The sequence below is a fragment of the Pogoniulus pusillus genome, chromosome 8 (genome assembly GCF_015220805.1).
Source record: "Pogoniulus pusillus isolate bPogPus1 chromosome 8, bPogPus1.pri, whole genome shotgun sequence".
Lineage (NCBI taxonomy): Eukaryota > Metazoa > Chordata > Aves > Piciformes > Lybiidae > Pogoniulus > Pogoniulus pusillus.
This window is the reverse complement of record NC_087271.1, coordinates 40,758,710-40,773,551: the sequence shown is the minus strand read 5'-3', so window position 1 is coordinate 40,773,551 and position 14,842 is coordinate 40,758,710. Positions and strand designations below refer to the sequence as shown.

Genomic DNA, 14,842 nt, shown 5'->3' with positions numbered 1-14,842 from the left:
GTTCCCAAATAGATGTAGGTCCATCAGGGTGGAGGAAAAGGAAGATTTGCCTGATTCTGCCCTCCACTTCCCTGCTGGCTGTGTCTCAGGAGCTCACCTCCTGAGTCTCTGTGTGAGTGGAGGCAAATAAGGACTCTGCAGAACTGCAAATGCAGGAGGAAATACATAGCTCAGAGGCTACAGGGATGGCTGTGGAGAGGAGCTCTGTGACTCCCATGCTCTAGAAAACCCTTGAGGCTCTTCTGTTCCCCATAAACTGCCTGCCACAGGGACTAGAGATTTTTAACTGATGACTCTATGGAGAGCAATTTCGATCAGGGATGAGAGATGAGGACGATGTTAGCAGCAAATCTTTCTTTGCTGAGGTCCAGGCACAAGGCACTTCTCCGTTTCTACTTGCTTGCTGCAGACACTTCATTCTTACCGTCCTGGGACTGGGGGTCCTATCATCCAAGAGCTAGGGTCCCTATCACCCTGGGGCTGGGGTTCCTACCATCCTAGGGGTTTTTATCTTCCCACCACAAGACAACAAACTGCTATAATTACACCAGGGAGCCGAAGAAGGCTTTTGCTTTCGGGTGGCTGAGTGACAGGGCACTGTAATGCTGACTCTGTATCTTTTTTACTGGATGACTTTATTGTCCTGAGCCTGTGCTGTGTCCCTGCTCTCTTTGTTTGTCTCTCTTCCAGCCTGCAAATGGATAGTTAAGCACCAGCAATCAAAGCCCAGCTCCGGTTAAAGTGGGGCTTGATGCCGTTGAGTTCCACAGATTTCTGTGAATTCAAATGGCATCTCCAGAGTCATTTGAAGTCATTCCTTGAGTTCTCACAGGTTTTGTCCCTGGAGGACTGTGTCAAGGTTATGCGGTCCTCGAAGTAAAGACTATCAACAAAGTAACGCGGGGAGAAGCTAATGCCAGCAAAAGGCAGATCGCCTCCTGGCCAGGTGGATGGGAGGAGAAGTGAGAGTGCCTGAAGGTAACCTAAGGTGAGCTAAGACTAATTAGCATGGTAAAAGAGCACCCCTGGGAGGACAACCCTAGATGCCAAGGTAATGAACCAGCCACTAATCGCAGCAGGCACTGAAGGTTACACCTGTTAAGTAACCAAAGGGGACAGATGAACCAAGTTGTGAAACTCTTCCTTTGTTGTAACCTGTGCAAAGCTTTACAGCCTCTCTGAGCCCGAGATTCACAGAATCTCAACTTGGGTTGGAAAGGACCTTTAAGATCATTGAGTCCAACCAATAACTAACTCTGCCAAGCCTGATACCAAACCATGTCCCTCAGCAACACATCTCTGCCTCTTTTAAACACCTCCAGGGATGGGGATTCAACCACCTCCCTGGGCAGCCTGTTTCAGTCTTTGCGAACTCTTTTTGTGAGGAAGCCTTTTCTAATATCCCTTCTACACCTCTCCTAGTGCCACTTGATGCTATTTCCTCTCCTCCTGTCACTTGTTACTAAGAAGGGTGCTGGGTCGAGCCCCTGCCTGGCACCCTCTTCTGTACAGGGCTGCCTTAAAGGTTAGGGGGTGAATTTTGACTCCTTGTGCTCATTGTCTCCTGTGCACCAAGTACAAACCTAAATCACGACTGAGGAAACCCAAAAGTCTCCTGTGGCAACACAAACTCCATCCAGAGTTCACGGGTGTGCTGCACGCTGTGCAAAGCAGGTTGCTCGCTGGGGCAGCTGGCTACAGAGGTGACTCCTGGACAGACAGAGCTATTGTGACAGCTGGCATGCAGATGTCAGCAAGCAACACAGGCACAGGTAAGGACTTGGCTACACGTGGAAAACATGCAGGAATGCAGCCAGGCACCCCTTCTAGGGGAGCTGTTCTGCATCCACAGCCCTGTATTTGCACCCAGCCACGTCTCCAGGCACAGATGTGGATGCCCACGTTGTGCGTGTACCAACCCTTCCCCCCCCCGGAAAGCCAGGTGTGGGTTCAGTGCTGTGATCACAGCCCCATTTCAGGCGTGAGCTGGATCCTGCAGCTGGCACAGTTTGCTGGGGAGTTTGTGTGGTCTCTGCACGCTGGAGAGCTCATGGCACAAGCCAGGGCAGTGGTGGGAACTGGGCAGCCTGGGCTCCCGACGTGTTCCCTGCATGCAGACTGCAGGCAGACGGGAAGGGCTGGCTCCCCCGGGCAGCAGCACGGCATCACACAGCCACGGAGTTGGTCTGGTTGGAAGAGCCCTCTAAGATCGTTGAGTTCAACCAGCAACCAAGCACCAGCATGGCCATGAAATCATGTCCTAAAGTGCCACCTGCACAATTCTTCTGAAAACCTCCACACACACACACCCCACCCCCGGCAGCCTGTCCCAGTGCCTCACCATTCTTTCTGTGAAGAAACTTGTCCTAATCTCCAACCCAAACCTCCCCTGGCACCACTTGAGGCCATTTCCTCTTGTCCTATCACTTGACACCAGAGAGAAGAGACCAACGCCCACCATGCCTACCCAGGAGGAAGCTGGTGCCAGGGCAGTGGGCAGCTTGCCACTGTGGGTGTGGTTAAGGGCACGCCAGCTGTGGCACAAACAGCCCTGGAGCTCAGTGGTTCCTGGGGAACGTCAAGCAGCAAGCAGGGTCACCTTCCTCCTGTGGCTGGATTTACCACAAGGTGAGAAAAAGCTTAAACCAAGCCAGTGCTCCAAACCCCAGATCCCTGCTCCCCCCTCAACACCAGCACTGGTGCATTTGATGTCTCTGTGGTGCCAGCTCCTGCAACACTGCTGACCATGGTTGAAACTGCTGAAGTTGTTTGTCTCTGGAGGCTTTCAAGGCTGATCTGGACTTGTTCCTATGTGATCTGCTTTAGGTGATCCTGCTCCAGCAGGAGGTTGGGACTCAATGATCTTCAGATACCTAGGATAAGGTAGAGGCGTGGAAGCAGGGGGAAGGGTGTTTGGGAGCCCCTCCTGGGCACTCTGGTTGCTGGGAGGGCTGTTGTGTTTCTGCATTACCTTTCTCACTTGTCTGTTTCTGTCTATAGCTGTAGATGTTGCAAATACCTGCTTGGATCTTGTGCTGAGCTGTGAATGCAAAGCTCCATTCTAATTCCCAGCTGGGCTGAGCCTGGTCTGGGTGATTTTCACAAGAGCGGGGGGACAGGTAACACCCAAACCATCACATCTGTCCCTGGACGTGTTCAAGACAAGACTGGATGGGGCATTTAGTGCCATGGTCTGGTTGAGTGGCTGGGAGCTAGGTTGGACTGGCTGAGCTTGGAGGTCTCTCCCACCCTGGTTTATTCTATGATTCTCACCTCGGGCTGATGCCTGCGCTGCAGCTCCTGGGCAAAGGTCACTGGGCTGGGATGAATATTTCCTAGGGTAGGTGCCTGTGGCTCTGCTGCCTGGTGAAGAAGACACACAGCCCCTGCCTTCCCCCTCCCTGGGCTTCTGCCTTCCTGATGGGAACCCCACCGTGCCCAGGGGGTGCTATGCTGCTTTTCCATAAAGGAAAGCAACGTTTTGGGTTATCTTAATGGTGTGGCAAAAGGCACAGAAGTTACTAGAAGGAAATGAAATGCATTTAACTCGGTGAAAGAAGGTACTAATTTCCTGCTGGGTGGGGGCAGAAACAACACATATAATGGTTCTTGGCTTTCCAGAAGGTGAATTCAGCTGAATTTGTACTTTGGCTTTTGCACCTTAAGACTTCTTTGTCCCTTTCCTGATTTGCTTAGACAATTTATTCCCAGTCCAGCTGATCAGGCAGTGGCTCCTAAAAGCACTGGTCACTTGAACTGGGCTTTGCTGTCAGGAAAATGGGTATTGGAATTCCAGCTTTTCCAGATAATAGATATGGACAGATCAGATCCCACCTGATTAACATCTTACTGTCATGGAAAGCTTAGGAAAGGCTTCTGGTCAGGCAGAGTCTCCTAAGTGCCTGTGGAAGCAGGAGGAGTTAAGATTGGCTTTCTGTCTCATTCCAGGCATTGGATCAGGGGCTTTCTGGGACAGTGTGTGTGGCTGCCACCCAAAACTGAAGGGCAATGCCTGTTTCTGCCTACCCACTGCCTTCTCCACCTGGAAACATTGCTGGAGTTTGGCTTATTAGGTAACTTATAGCAGATCTGAGATAACACCCTGGATTCTTGCCCATGCTGTCAGCCAGGTGCCCCAGGGGACACCTGCCTGGCTTGTGATTAGTGCTGAGTTGGGCAAGCAAACCTGATGAGTATTTGGGCAGTGCTACAGTCATGGTTCTTGCCAAGCTGGCACTGGCTTCTTGGCTGGCACTGGCATTGCTGTCCTTACCTGTCCCTCACATAGACCTGCAGGACACTAAATGCAAATGGGAAGTCTAAGAAACCAAGATTTTCTGTTTGTTGATTAGGTGAAGACATTGAAGCTCTTGAAGCAGCAGCCTGTCTTTCCCAGCCTGTTTCATCAGCCAAACCCAGAGCATCCCCCACAATGAAGGCATTGAGCACTGCACCTCTCCCATCCTTCAGTGGCCTGAAGTGAGGAACATCAGAGGTACTCTCTCTGACCGTCATGGAACCCAAAGCCCCTGCTCAGCAGGAGTCCTCCATCCCTTCCAGCATGGAGACAGCAGAAGACCTTGCCTCCAAGTTAAACATTGCTCTGAGGAACAGCAACAGAAAAGCTGTGCTGGAGCTGCTGGAGAAAGGGGCAGACGTGAACTCCAAAGCAGAATATGGCTGGACACCACTGCAGAGCGCTGTGCAAGCTGGGGATGAAGACCTGGTCCGACTTCTGCTGGATAAGGGCGCTTGTCCGCGCGCCAGGAAGGACAACGGCGGCACTGCGTTTACTGAGGCAGCCATGGTGGGCAAGGTGACTATACTGGAGCTCCTCCTTGATCAGGGGTTGAACATTGATGACCATGATGATAATGGCTTCACGGCATTCATGGAGGCTGCTTGGTACGGGAACGAAGAAGCTTTGAGGTTCCTGTTTCGCAGAGGAGCAAATGTGAACTTGAGGAGGGAAGTGAATGAGGAGAAGGCAAGACTGCATAAGGGAGGTGAGACGGCGCTGATGGATGCTAGTAAAAGGGGACACCTCTCAGTTGTGAAGGCTCTTGTGCAAGAGATGGGGGCTGATGTAAACATCTGTGACAACAAGGACAGGAATGCCTTGATCCACGCCCTCAAGGAGGGTTGTGCCCAGTCAGCTGTCCCCATAGGTCATTTCCTGCTGGACCACGGTGCCAATGTGAAGAGCAAAGATGAATGTGGAAAAACTGCCCTCATCCTCGCTGCCGAAATGAAGAGCTTGGATTTGGTGGAAGCCTTGCTGAAGAAGGGCAACATAGACATCGATGACGCAGATGAGGAGGGCAACACGGCCCTGATGGTGGCCGTAGAGAAAAACGCTTACGAAATAGCCAAGGTGCTGTGCGAAAAGGGAGCGAGGACTGACGTTGGGAACCTCATTGCGGTTGCCAACAGGAACCGTGCCCACGAGATGGGGCGGCTCCTGCGGCGCCACAACGCCAGCTTCGCGCCGGACACCCTGCCCGACTGGCAGCCCAGCAGCGCGCGCTGGAGCCAGCAGCTGAAACACCTCCACAGCACCTACCGCCCCATGGTCGGCAAGCTGAAGACGTTTCCCTACATCAAGCAGAGAATCCTGAACACTTCCCAGGGTGGCATCTACCTGGGGCTGCACGGCGGGGTGGAGGTGGCAGTAAGAATGAGGCGCGGTGAGGCGGCCAAGGAGGAGAAAAGGTTCCTCGAAAGCTGTGGTGGCTGCAAACATCTACTGAAGCTCTTCCAGTTCGAGAAGCACAAGGACGACATGTATCTGTGCTTCCCTCTCTGGGAGAGAAGCCTTGAAGAAGGCCTGCAAGAACCAGCAGACCAAAAGGGTCACAAAGATACTCTGAGGATGATCTTCCAGGCAGTGGCGGAGCTGCACTCCCTTGGATTTGCTCACCAGGATCTACATCCCAGGAACTTCTTGATAGGTTATTCCTGGCTTGCTCAGTGCTTTCATTTTCCTCTCCTGCTGCCTGTAGTTCAGAGATGTCTCATAGCTGTCTGTTTAGACCCCTTCATGCATTATGGGATGACTGTGGCTTTAGCTCTCCTCTTGGAGTAAGGATAGATATGTTCACAGGACTGAACAGAGCAACTTTACATCTCTCATTAGCCCTGCCCTCCTGTCTGGTTGCACTCAATAACCCTGAAGTTCTTTCCCAACCAAAATGATGTGCCCAGAGAAGGGCAGCAAGGCTGGGGAGGGGTCTGGAACACAGTCTGTGAGGAGAGGATGAGGGAGCTGGGGGTGTGCAGCCTGCAGAAGAGGAGGCTCAGGGTAGACCTCATTGCTGTCTACAGCTACCTGAAGGGAGGTTGTAGCCTCAAGTTATGCCAAGGCAGGTTCAGGCTGGCTGTTAGGAGGAAGTTGTTGGCAGAAAGAGTGATTGGCATTGGAATGGGCTGCCCAGGGAGGTGGTGGAGTCACCATCCCTGGAGGTGTTGGAGCCAAGCCTGGATGAGGCACTGAGTGCCATGGTCTGGCTGATTGGACAGGGCTGGGTTCTAGATTGGGCTGGATGAGCTTGGAGCTCTCTTCCAACCTGGTTGATTCTATGACTTTGGGGCTTTGCAGAAAGATCAACCCACAGCAGATCGCTTCCAAGAGTCACGCTCTAAAGAAGGGGCTGTTCAGAAGTCAGTATCAGACTGTATCAAGCTTTTCCATCATTTTTTGTTAACAGTTTCTCTTGTTTCCACAGACTTAGATGGCAAAATATACTTGGCAGACTTTGATAACAGCAGAAAGTTGATTGATGGCCAAGAGGACCTCATAAACTCAGATTTAGAGGTAACTCCCCTGAGAATCAATGTCCAGTTTAAAATTTCAGGCTCTCTCTGGTACTTTCTACTGCTGTCAATCCTAGGGGGGAGCCTCCCTGCATCCTTAACTAGAATAAGGTTGGGGGGAAGCCCCTATGAAAATAGCTGCTGTGTAAGAATGATATGCATGCGAGGCTGAGGGTAGCCACAGCCAGGCTCTGAGCATGACTTTGAAGCTGTGTGCCCAGAGACAGAGGAGACAGCCACAACAAAGCTTGTGTTTGTGTTTGCACATCCACACACACCTACAGGAACGTGCTCACTGAGACCTGGGCAGAGAGGATAGGTGGGCAAAGGGAAACCTAATGAGGCTCCACAACAAGAAGTGTAGAGTCCCGCACCTGGGGAGGAGCCACACTGTGCACCAGTACAGATTAGAGGTTGACCTGCTGGAAATTAGCTTCATGGAGAAGGACCCTGGGGCTCCTTGATCTGTTGGAGTGTAGGAGAGCCCTGCAGAGGGACCTGGCCAGGCTGCATGGGTGGGCAGAGGCCAATGGGATGAGATTGAACAAGGCCAAGTGCAGGGTTCTACACTTTGGCCACAACAACCCCAAGCAGCACTACAGGCTGGGGACAGAATGGCTGAGAGCAGCCAAGTAGAGAGGGGCCTTGGGGTGCTGGGAGAGAGGAGTTGAAGATGAGGCAGCAGTGTGCCCAGGTGGGCAGCAGAGCCAATGGCATCCTGGCCTGGCTCAGGAACCTGGACCTGGCTTCAGGTAGTTGTAGACCTCATTGCTGGCTACAACTACCTGAAGGGAGGCTGTAGACAGGTGGGGTTGGGCTCTGCTGCCAGGCAAGCAGCAACAGAACAAGGGGACACAGTCTGGAGCTGTGCTAGGGCAGGTCTAGGCTGGATGTTAGGAGGAAGCTCTTGGCAGAGAGAGTGATTGGCATTGGAATGGGCTGCCCAGGGAGGTGGTGGAGTGGCTGTGCCTGGAGGTGTTGAAGCCAAGCCTGGCTGGGGCACTTAGTGCCATGGTCTGGTTGGTTAGGCAGGGCTGGGTGCTAGGTTGGCCTGGGTGAGCTTGGAGGTCTCTGCAGCCTGCTTGATTCGATGATTCTGGTGGAGAGTAAATGATCTGTGGAACAGCAATGTGCCCTTGTGGCCAAGAAGGCCAATGGTATCCTGGAGTACATTAATAAGACTGTAGCCAGCAAGATAAGAGAGGTTCTCCTTCCCCTCTACTCTGCCCTGGTGAGACCACATTTGGAATATTGTCTCCAGTTTTGTGCTGCTCAGTTGAAGAGTGATGGGAATATACTACAGTGTCCAACAGAGAGCTAGGAGGATAAGGGACTGGAAGATCTGTCTTAGGAGGAAAGGCTGAGAGACCTGGGGCTGTTTAGTCTGGAAAAGAGAAGACTGAGGAGATTTTATTCATGTTTACAAATACCTGAGGGGTGAGTGTCAAAAAGATAGGGACACTCTCTTTCCAGTGTCTTCCTGTGAGTGGATATAAACTGCAACACAGCAAAACCTTCTTTCCTGTACTGGTGCTGGAGCACTGGGACAGGCTGCCCCGAGGAGCTGTGGCTCCTTCTCTAGAGACATTCCAGACCCTCCTGGACGTGTTCCAGTGTGATCCTGCTTTGGCAGCAGGGTTGGACACAGTGATCTCCAGAGGCCCCTTGCAGCCCCTGCTGTTCTGTGATCCTGCCTGAGTGCCCAGAGGCAGAGTAGCTGCCTTCTCCCCTCTGGCAAGGAGGTGCCACGCACCTGGCACACAAGCAGCGATGCCTTTCCTTGCAGGCTCTCGGCCAGCTCGTGCTGTATGTTTTAACGGGGGGTAGGAAACCCCTCGAGCAGGTCAGCACTGAGGATTTGGCTCCTGATTCCCTAGACTATGAGGAGGCTCTGGACCTTGTGAGAAGCCTGGTCTGTCCTGATGAACGAGGCTTGGAAGGTTTGAGTAACCATCCCTATTTCTGGAACAAACAGTGGTAAGTCCTGGGGGCATGAAGGAAAAGTCCTCACTGTGGGATTTGCCTGTGCTGCTGGGAGCAGTGATGCTGAGGGGCCTGGAGCACCTCCCTTTTGAGGAGAGGCTGAGAGACCTTGGGCCTGCTTTAGGGTAGGGTGTTCCTGCCTGTGGCAGGGGGATTGGAACTAGATGATCCTTGTGGTCCCTTCCAACCCTGACTGATGCTATGATTCCACGGCTCTCTCGACTGGGAAAGGGAAAACTGAGTGGGGATCCTACAAATGCACATAACTACCTAAGAGTGGGGGCATGAGGATGGGGCTGGGCTCTGCTCAGTGGTGCCCAGTGGCAGGGCAAGGGGCAATGGACACAATCTGGTTTCATTTTAACTTAAGGAGAAACTCCTTTACTTTGAGTGTGGGGATGCTGGACCAGGCTGCCCAGAGAGGCTGTGCAGTTTCCTCCTCTGGAGACTTTCAAAAGCCAGTTGGATGCATTCCTGTGCAGCCTGCTCTAGATGGAGCTGCTCTAGCAGGGGGTTGGACTGGATCTCCAGAGATTCCTTCCAGCCCCTACCATTGTGGGATTCTGTCCTGGTGCAGCTAATGAAGCTCCTCGTTCCACAGCAGGCTTGATTTCCTGAAGAGAGTGTGGAACAACATCAAGATCCTCCCTGACAGAAGAGCTGTCTCCCAAGCTCTCAGTGCCGCTGAGCCTGTTCCTTACCCACAGTGGACCACACAGGTAATCTTCTTTTTTTTGCGCTGGGGCAAGGGCATTTAGGCAGAAGTTGTTCCCAGGTGTTTCACAGACCCTGTTTAAATCCATAACTCAGAAAAGAAGCCCCCCCAAACACAGGCAACTGGGGGGAAACAATTAAATCTAAACCATGTAGTCAAAATCCTCCAGACTGAAGACATTGCTCCTAAAGGGAGCTTTGTTGCCTGGGGTGGTAGTAAGGGATGGTCAGAGAATCATGGAATCATTAAGGTTGGAAAGGATGTCTAAGGTCATCAAGTCCAATCACTACCCCAACACCACCATGCCCACAAACCCATGTTCCACAGTGCCATGCCTACATGTTCTTGAACACCTCTGGGGATGGGGACTCCACCATTTCCCTGGCCAGCCTGCTTCAGCCATTGCAGAATCAGCTGCTGAGCCTCCAAATGCCTTTGTTGGTGAGCCCCTGAGCCAAGCCCTGGTTAGCAGCCAAGTTCTGGCTAAAGGTGTTTGTTAGGTTGGCTCAATGGCAGCGAAGTCAGGCTTGCTTTTGCTGGCAACACCCTGCAAAGGTGTGCTAGCTTGAGCCTAGCTGGGATATTCTGGTGGGGAGAATGAGATGCTACGCTTTGAAAAGGAAACAGTGCTGATGTCTGCTGCACTCACAGGCTTGCTGAGATGGATAAGAACAAGAACACAAACATAGATGACAGTCTCTCTCTGGGCTCTGGCTGCCTCCCTTCTCTCTCTAACCTGCTGTCTGTGTAACTAACCCCGCTGCTTCCTAACCCCCCTGGCCCATTCTCCAAACTCACCTTGAACGTAAGGCAAAGTCTGGGATAAGGTAGAGGGGTGGAAGGGAGGTGTTAGGGTGGTTGGGAGCTCCTCCTGGGCACTCTGGTTGCTGGGAGGGCTGCTGTGTTTCTGCATTACTTTTCTCACTTGTCTGTTTCTGTCTATAGCTGTGGAGGTTGTAAATACCTGCTTGGATCTTGTGCTGAGCTGTGAATACAAAGCTCCATTCTAGTTTCCAGCTGGGCTGAGTCTAGTCTGGGTGATTCTCTTGGGGGGAGTCAGGTAACACCCAAACCATCACAAAAGGCATGCTGCCTCCTTTGAGATCTGACTCTTGTGCTTCAACATGGCAGCCTGTGTGGTCTTCTGAACAGTGGAACAGTTGGGCCAAGCCTCCTGAGTCACTCCTTCCCTACAGGCATGCAGGAAAAATCTGTTGTGCCATGTTAGCAGTCCTGATACGAGTGCCACACCTTGGCCATGAAGGGGAAGAAACACTTGGCAGAATCAAGGGGTCTGCTTGGTGCATGTCACAGAACCATAGAATCAACCAGGCTGGAAGAGAGCTCCAAGCTCACCCAGCCCTGGCCAATCAACCAGACCATGGCACTAAGTGCCCCAGCCAGGCTTGGCTTCAACACCTCCAGCCACAGCGACTCCACCACCTCCCTGGGCAGCCCATTCCAATGCCAATCACTCTCTCTGCCAACAACTTCCTCCTAACATCCAGCCTAGACCTGCCCTGGCACAGCTTGAGACTGTGTCCCCTTGTTCTGTTGCAGACTGAGCTCTGCCCACGCTGGGAAATGCGCTGTCAGGGGTCGCAGGATCCACCCATGCAAGACGCCAGCCCTGCAGAGTGGAGGCAGATGTGCTGCTTTTGTGGTGTGTGCTAAGCAGAGATTGATGTCTGTGCTTTCTCTTTTTCCCCAGATTGACCAAGGTGTTCTGAATGACATGAAGCATCCTCCCAGAGCAAAGCCGATCCACTACAGCAACAGCATCATCGACCTGCTGAGGTTCATCAGGAACCTGGATGAACATGCCAATAATAAGTGCGTGTTCATGTCCTCACCCCTGGCACTACTGCACTGCAGGGAGCACCCGGGCATTTGCAAGCACCAGTGAGACTGAGAGTAACATCTTCTTCAGGTGGTTCTCCAGAAGGGAGAGAACCAGGAGGTGGGAGAGAGTCTGTTAGAGATCATCTCGTGACAGGGGCTGCCTCCTCGGGGAGCACAATGGTGCATGGAAGATTGTGTGTCACAGCAGCAAGGGGTCTGGAGGCAGACCTCAAGATCACCTTCCTAAGGGGAAGAAAAATGAAGTTAGCTCACAGGATTAGGCCTCAGATTTTGAAGCCAGATCTGATTTCCAGCTCATCTCCCACAAGTGAATCACAGAATGGCAGGGGCTGGAAGGGACCCCTGGAGAGCAGCTTGTCCAACCTCCTGCCAAAGCAGCTTCACCTAGGGCAGGTCACACAGGGCCACATCCAGGTGTGCTTCAAAAGTCCCCAGAGAAAGAGACTCCACAACCTCTCTGGGCAGCCTGTTCAGTGCTCTGTCACCCTCACAGCAAAGAAGTCTTTCCTCATGTTGAAGTGGAACTTCCTGTGCTCCAGCTTGTGTCCATTGCTCCTTGTCCTGTCACTCGGTGCCAGTGAAAAGAGACTGCTCTTATCTTTTTGACAGCCATCCATCCTCAGCCAGAACATCCTCCCCCAGAGCTGTCACTCCAGAGGGACAGCAGCAGCTTCAGAGACTCGGTGACAGCTCCCTCTCCATCCTAGCTCTCGCAGGGCAAACCCACGGGTGGAGAGGTGTGCATGACAGCTAAGGCAGGACATGGCTCTGCAGCAGAAGACACCATAAACTTCTGGGCCATTGCTTTTGCTGCAGGCTGGTACTTGTTGCCAAAACACCAGGATGGGGTTTAGGTCACTCTTAAACATTTGTATCATCTTTTATACCTTCCAAAGCCTCCTTGTCTACCTTGCTAGCATTTCTTAAGTGCTGATGCTGACTGCACTGCAGTGCTTTGAGATATGGATCAGGCAGCACTGCTCCTGTTAGGAGCTCCTGACTCCTAAAGAGCTGCCAGAGCCTCCAACTCTCTACAGTTGTGGGTGCTTACAGGTAAGGTTAGAGGTGGTGTTGACTCCCAGTGATGGTTTCACTGATGCTGGTGCCTGGCACTGCCCTGCAGTGAAGATGCAGGTGGGATTAGGTAGATGGAAGTGTTGGAGGAGTTGTGAAAAACCCAGATTCAGCAGCCTGGGGAGGTACAGAACAGCTGCAGCTCAAGGATTTCTAGGAAACCTTCCTGCGTTTTCAGAAGGCTTCTGGAATGTTTTTGTCTCTAGAAGGGAGGAAGCAATGTACCTGGGACACTCAACTCCTTGGACAAGCTTTACAAATCCATTTGGGCTTTGTTGTCTTTCAGGATCACCAAGATAACAGGAGACCATGCTGAGTATTTCCTGAAGCTCTTCCCAGCTCTCACCATGTATATCTACAACTCTCTGCGCCAGCATCCCAGCTGCAGGCACTGGACAGAACCATAGAGCTGTGGCTGTTGGAAAAGACCTCTAAGGTCGTGGAGTACAACCAACAGCTAACTACCAATTCTGGTGCTAACTCAGGACCTTTGCAGACCTTCATGACTCTTCTCTGCAGGGAATCACTCATCTTCTCCTGCCCATTGCATCCTTCTCGTGCCCAGAACGCAGGAGGACACCCAGAGGTGTGTGTCCAGGTCTCAGCAGTGTGTTGAGGAGGGGTGCTATGGGCACTGTGATGGCTCCATACCATAGCAGGACGTTTCTGCTCTTGCACAAGCTGAGGTGAGGCTCCTCCAGCCTACAGTAAAACGCCACAGCAATGACCTGTGTGACCTTTGCATCTTCTTGAATTGCTCTGTTGTTTTGCTAAACAGCTGTGACTTGGCAGTTGTCAAAGGCTGTGGAAAGGCCTTCCTGAAAGTGGACAGCACTCAAAGATGTCCAAAGCAGAGCAAGGATTAAACCCACAGGGAGTGACTTGCATCCCTGGGGCAAACAGGCTGCTGGGAAGAATTTCCAGGGGAAGCTTGTGTGGACTACAAGGCCCTATCCTGCTTTGAGATGCCAGAGATGAAACCTGATCCATGCATGGCATCTGCAAAACTTACTGCTCACAGAGTATCAGGCCATGAGCAGTGGGGAGGCTGCAGGACTGGGACCAGGCTGCCCCTCCTCCTGGCAGGGCTTGGGAGGATGGATGAGTGCTCCTCCAGGCTGCCCCTCCTCCTGGCAGGGCTTGGGAGGATGGAAAGGCCACGCAGGATGGAAAAGCAGGGGCAAGGACAGCTGGGCAGTAGGGCAGCTGGGTGGTATGGCAGTGCCTGATGCCACAGCCTCACAATAACAGTGTTCTGGGCAGCCAAGGGCAAAGCCAGCTGCCAGGGTTAGTGCTGCTCGACGAGCTGCTGCCTTCCAGCGCCAGTGCCCATGGGTGAGGTGCTGCCTGCCTTTGTCTCTCTCAGGCCTGCAGACCGTGCCTGATGCCCAAGGGCACGCTGATTTGGCCCTCCTGCTGCCGTGTCTGTACTCTGCTGTGCCTCTGCCTCTTGCCTCTGCCCCTGCTGGGTGACCCCATGGGCGGCTGGCTCCAGCCAGAGTGCTGGGATCAGGTGCTCTGCATCCTGTCGCTTGCGTGCTGTGGTGTGATGCTTACGTGCACAGGGATGGCCTCGGGTCAGTGTGGCTTGCCTGCTGCGCTGAGGCAAGAACCAAAAAGGTTCACAGAAGCAGTGGAGTGAAGATGACTTTTAGCTATGGTTTTGCTGTGTTGAGTTTAAGGCACATCTGTGAAGCATTCTAGGGACCAGGCTCAGCTGGGCTCAGAGGCTAAAGAGTTAGTGCAAAGCGTGCAAAAATGCAGCTAGTTTTTGGGGCTGGGAGCATCAAGTTATAGCACAAGGGCAATGTTGAGGTGCTGGTCATGGTTCAGGTTGTGGGAGCAGCATCAGCTTCCAGAGTCCTTCATTTATGGCTTTGGGTTGATTTGCTGACCCTCTGGAAGTGGAGTGTTGAGAATCACTGAATCAGTCAGGCTGGAAAAGGCCTTCAAGTTCATCCTATCACCTAACATAATCTAATCAATTCAATCATGGCACCAAGTGCCACATCCAGTCTCTTTTTAAGCACTTCCAGGGATGGTGACACCACCACCTCTCTGGGCAGCCCATTCCAATGACCAATCACTCCTCCTGTGAAGAACTTCCTCCTAATATCCAGGCTAAACTTCCCCTGTTGCAGCTTGAGATTGTGTCCCCTTGTTCTGTCACTGGGTGCCTGGGAGAAGAGACCAACCCCTGGCTGGCCACAACCTCCTTTCAGCTAGTTGTAAACAGTGGTGAGGTCCCCCCTGAACCTCCTCTCCAGGATGATCGTAAGTGACACATATGAAACGTGTTGTTGTCTGCCTTAAATGCACCTGTGCTATTCCCAGGATGCAGTCCTTTGGGAACTGAGGGTTAAAAAGTAACTGAAAATAGGTTCAAATGGGAGC

General features: G+C 52.5%; 1 protein-coding gene across 2 annotated transcripts; it reads left to right on the top strand.

Annotated features, from left to right (window-relative positions):
* The first annotated feature begins 2,572 nt into the window (after positions 1–2,572).
* Positions 2,573–13,175, top strand: RNASEL (ribonuclease L). 2 transcript variants are annotated; one of them, XM_064148196.1, is made up of 7 exons: positions 2,573–2,628; positions 4,353–5,951; positions 6,726–6,814; positions 8,600–8,790; positions 9,398–9,515; positions 11,223–11,344; positions 12,735–13,175. In XM_064148196.1, exons 2-7 carry the CDS (start codon positions 4,514–4,516, stop codon positions 12,853–12,855), a joined length of 2,079 nt encoding a protein of 692 aa, XP_064004266.1. In that variant the 5' UTR covers positions 2,573–2,628; positions 4,353–4,513; the 3' UTR covers positions 12,856–13,175. The 2 variants fall into 2 exon arrangements, with proteins under 2 accessions (XP_064004266.1, XP_064004265.1); XM_064148195.1 differs by lacking the exon at positions 2,573–2,628 and adding an exon at positions 3,993–4,073.
* The last annotated feature ends 1,667 nt before the right edge of the window (positions 13,176–14,842 follow it).